Raw genomic sequence first — 5,000 nt, forward strand, 5'->3', positions numbered from 1 at the left:
AAATGATGATGTCAATGATAATGATAATAACAATAACAACACTAATGATGATAATCATAATAATGATAATGACAATAATAATGATTATTATCATTAATAATATTATAAAGATAGTAATAATAATCATAGTAATATTCATCATAATAATGATAATAATACTACTACTGCTAATGATAATAATTATGATAATAATAACAACAATAATGATAGTATAGATAATGTTGTTACCATAATGGCAGTAATAATAATAACAATAACAACAATAATGATAACAATTGTAATGATGATAATAATGATAATGATAATGATAATAATAACAACAACAATAATGCCATTTCTGTGAAGAGCAATAGTGGCTATAAGAATGTAATGACAATAATAAAGCTAATCATAAAACAAACATATTTCTCCTGTTCCCGTTTTCTGTTGTTCCCGACCCCGAGCGCTCCCTTCTCTTGCCCGAATTGACGCATGCGCAAGGAATTGTTTTTGTCATACCAACGGCTCCTACTCGTCCGGCACTTGAACCATTAGTGTATTGTTGGCTGTGAAGTCTGTGATGTATATTGGGTATGTTTAATGTCGTAACTGTATTTCTTGTATTATTCTTCAAATTCAGCATTGCAGTTGGTGCCGTATAATGAAACTTGATTGTATGCGTTGATAGTACCCCGGAAGTTTATCTGTGGGTGTACTGTATTTTTCGTGTTTTTTTTTTTTCTACCATAACCCGAATACAAGTTAAATTTACCAGCGTTTCCTCATTTTTTTTTTATTATTTTTTTTTGCGACACTTAATACAGCATTAGCCTCGATTAGTGACCCTTTATGTGTGAACGTGTTATAGATCCAAATTCACGAAAGAAAGAATATAATATGCTGTAGGTAGCCATGCACTTATCTCACTATATCTTCGTGAAATTAAATTATTGGTGCTCTTTGTCCTCTGGACTACAGTGACTGTGCAATGTCATGCACTCATGATATATTGAATGTGAACTTTCAGAGCTATCAGTATTTGTAAGCTTCTCTTAATGTATCATATAACGATATACATATATCTTATATTTTTATATATCTTTCTCTGACAGCTAAGCACCAAAATGAAAAATGTATGCATACTTTTACAATAATTTGTACATATTGTTAGGGGTTGTATATTAGTTGCATTCATGCACACTTTAGTAACTCAAAGATACATATTTCTCCTCCAAACAGTAAAGGGTTTATCCTTATATTTATAAATATATGCATACATTTATGAAAATATATATATATATAACACACACACACAGACACACACACACACACACATACACACACACACACACACACACACACACACACACACACACACACACACACACATCACACACACACACACACACACACACACACACACACACACACACACACACACATATATATATATATATATATATATGTATATATATACACATACATATAAATACATATGTATGTGTATTTACAGGGGCCCGGGATGATTATCAAGTGCATTCCCTTTATATCTCTGGAAATATATTCGTCTGTACTCTGTGTGGGTTCATGGTGTTGGAAATGAAATCTACTCCTTCAGTATTAACTAAAGGATAATAATAACTTCATTAATATGTTCCTATTAGCAACATAAACAGTTGACCCCCCAAATTCCATTCATGTTTAAACAGACTTAAAATGATCTTCCTGGCTGAACATATCACCGGATTAATTACACAAGGAACGAGAAAGCATGAGTTCGGAAAATACTGCCGGGAAGTAATTGCAAACATGAAAACAACTGTGCCACTATAATCCTTTGTAACTGTCATTACGTAAGGTTCCAGTAAAATAGCATATAGAGGCAACACACACACACACACATACACACACACACACACACACACACACAGACACACACACACACACACACACACACACACACACACACACACACACACACACACACACACACACACACACACACACACACACACATATGTGTATATATGAATATATATGTGTGTGTGTGTGTGTGTTTGTATCTGACATCATTTTTGACGAATTTCTTGACGTACAATATATAAGAGACACTTTTCGTTGTTCCAAGTGTTTTCCAGCTGTGGTACTTAATGCGGTAACAATATTTAATTATTAACTATTTCTTGGGATGTCTTATCGATTCATGTCCGCGATGTATGGCTTATCCATATCATACCCTGTATTTGTTTTATACAGAAAGTCCAGAAGAGCGTTTCAAACATACTTCATACAATATGCAACATGAGTACTTTTCTCGCATTATCTTTGCTTGTATAATTGTAAAATCCATTAACAAATTTACATGGCTGTACCCATGTTTACTCCGTTAATTACTTTACGCTAGTGTCTGCGCTAAATCATAAAAACGTAATCTTATGCAAAGCTAGTCCTTGCTAGTAACCTGCCATTACCAATGGTTAACGATCGAAGACACCAAAATTTAATTTCCGAAGATAAACAAATGAAAGAGATGGCCGACAGAGAGGCAATGATTCAATGGTGACACATTATAAGTTATTTAGCGTATTATAACAGACAATTTGGTACAAGATTTTCTGGCATAGAACATAATGTGTCGTGAATCTGTCCCGTATTCTCCAGCCATGACATGAAGACTTGTCATAAACCTTGACACTAAACAAATATTTGATTTCGTTCCACCGAAGGTTATTCCCTTCGGGGAATTACACAATGAAAAATTATTTTTTATTGGTCTATATAGCATTTCTACCGGAAAGTTTAAAATGTATATTCTTTTCGTGCATTGCCAGACACCTTTACATTTATGATATCATTTTCGTCTCTCTGTCTGTTTTACTCTCTCTCTTTCTCTCTTTGTTTATCTTCATCTCTCTCTCTCTCTCTTTCTATGCATATTTGTATATATATACGTATGTATATATGTATATATGTGTGTGTATATATAAGTATATATATACATATATGTATATGTATATGTATATATATATATATAAATATAGAAGTATATATATGTATATATATATGTATATATGTATGTATATTATATATATATATATATATATGTATGTTTTGTATATATATATAATACATATATATAGATACATATATATAGATACAGATACTGATAGTTAGATAGAAAGATACATATATATATATATATATATATATATATGCATCTTTCTATCTATCTATATATATATATATAGATAGATAGATAGATAGATATAAACATACATATATATATTCATATATATACATATATATGTGTATATATATATTTATATGTATCTTACGAACAAGGATGATAGTGATAATATGCAAAAGTATTGGTGATAGTTTTAGCAATAAGGATAACAAATATACCAGTATTAATGATAATGATAATAATGATAACAACGATAACAATGATGACTGATAATAATAATAACAAAAAATATAATAACAGTGAAAATAGTGATAATAATAATCTTAATTATAGCGATAATGAGGATAATAATGATAGTAGTTATAATCATAATAATAGTTTTGATTATGATAATGATGATGATAATGATGCTGATGTTGATGATTATAACAACAACAACAACGACAACAACAATATTAATAATAATGATAATGATAATAACAAATATAGTAATAATAATAACAGTTATAGCAGCTATACCACCACAAAAGAAATAAAAGATGTGAACGAATTAACGAAAAACAAAAATAAACAAAACCAAAAACCTAAAACAACAAAAGCGTAACGTAATAATAAGTAAACAATCATAATTACTCTCTTCTGCGCCGATGTCAGAATGCTTGACGTCGACCCGTGATTTGCCACTTGCTCGACGCCTGCTCCGATAGCAACAGATACAGCGGAGTGACTCGTGCTTTCCAGTCTATAGCGAAGGCGGACCAGAAGCTATGGAGAAGGTAAGATTATACTTTCCATTCTTTTTTTTTTTTCTTTTTTTTTCGGACGTAAAACTATGAGTTTGTTATTTGATTTTGTTAGGACGTGAGATAATGTATGGCAAGAACAAATGTTAAGGTCATGGCGCATGATTTGCGTATCGCCACAAGACTGAACCAACATGGACATTTGTAAAAAACAACAACACAAGAAGTACATATAATTTCAAAATTGGAAGTGTTTTCATGATCACAAATAACTGAACTGCTCGAAGATATAGTAATCAGCTGAAGAAATAAGCACACCGTCAACACACAGGAACACCAAGCACGAAAAACGAAAGATCCTGCTATACATTCCCATCCTGCGGGACCGAGTTATTTTCGGCCCTATGTTGTGTGTGTGTGTGTGTGTGTGTGTGTGTGTGTGTGTGTGTGTGTGTGTGTGTGTGTGTGTGTGTGTGTATCTGTGTGTCGCTGTCTGTACTTTTGTGGGGTTAGTTGCCTTATCATTACCAATTAACAACGTACCTACTTTTCTGGAGGATTATAACTCTCATGAATATGATAGAAGAGCATTACCAGGGGCTTCAGTAAACAGATAAACATAATATTACTTTTTCATATGAATACCATTGACAAATATAATTTCTGAAATGCGGCTCCAATAACCAGATAACATAATATATATATATTTTTTGTATGATTACCACTGAAATTAAAATAAGAAAATGCATTTTCGGGGAACCCTATAACTTGTTAACATAATATCCCAGAACTTGTTACCTTTTTTGGTTGTTTATTTGTTTTATGGCTTCCATTGACATAAATGCAATGTAAAACAAGACAGCTTTCGCGTGGTCCCTTGGTTGGAAGAGCAATACATGCACAAACACCCCAGCAACTAAACAGCATAAGGTCTCTAACCTTTGCATGTTATTCACACCAGTGAAGGAGGTTTTTGTGACCTGAGACTCATAATGAAAACGATACTGTTATTGCTTTTTAAAGTTCTGAGCTGGTAATGGGCGTTAGAATTTCTGTTAATTGGTACATTGAGAAATCGATAGTCATACTAT

At 32.1% G+C, this 5,000-nt stretch overlaps 1 protein-coding gene across 1 annotated transcript in view; it reads left to right on the top strand.

The window, feature by feature from the left end:
• The first annotated feature begins 3,933 nt into the window (after positions 1-3,933).
• LOC125032314 (neuronal pentraxin-2-like) overlaps positions 3,934-5,000 on the top strand; it is a 9,225-nt gene continuing 8,158 nt past the window's right edge. Inside the window, exon 1 of the mRNA XM_047623410.1 lies at positions 3,934-3,942. Within this exon, the coding sequence (XP_047479366.1) occupies positions 3,934-3,942 (9 nt within the window). The remainder of the gene's footprint in view (positions 3,943-5,000) is intronic.

Source organism: Penaeus chinensis, chromosome 14 (assembly GCF_019202785.1).
Source record: "Penaeus chinensis breed Huanghai No. 1 chromosome 14, ASM1920278v2, whole genome shotgun sequence".
In the NCBI taxonomy this organism is placed as follows: domain Eukaryota; kingdom Metazoa; phylum Arthropoda; class Malacostraca; order Decapoda; family Penaeidae; genus Penaeus; species Penaeus chinensis.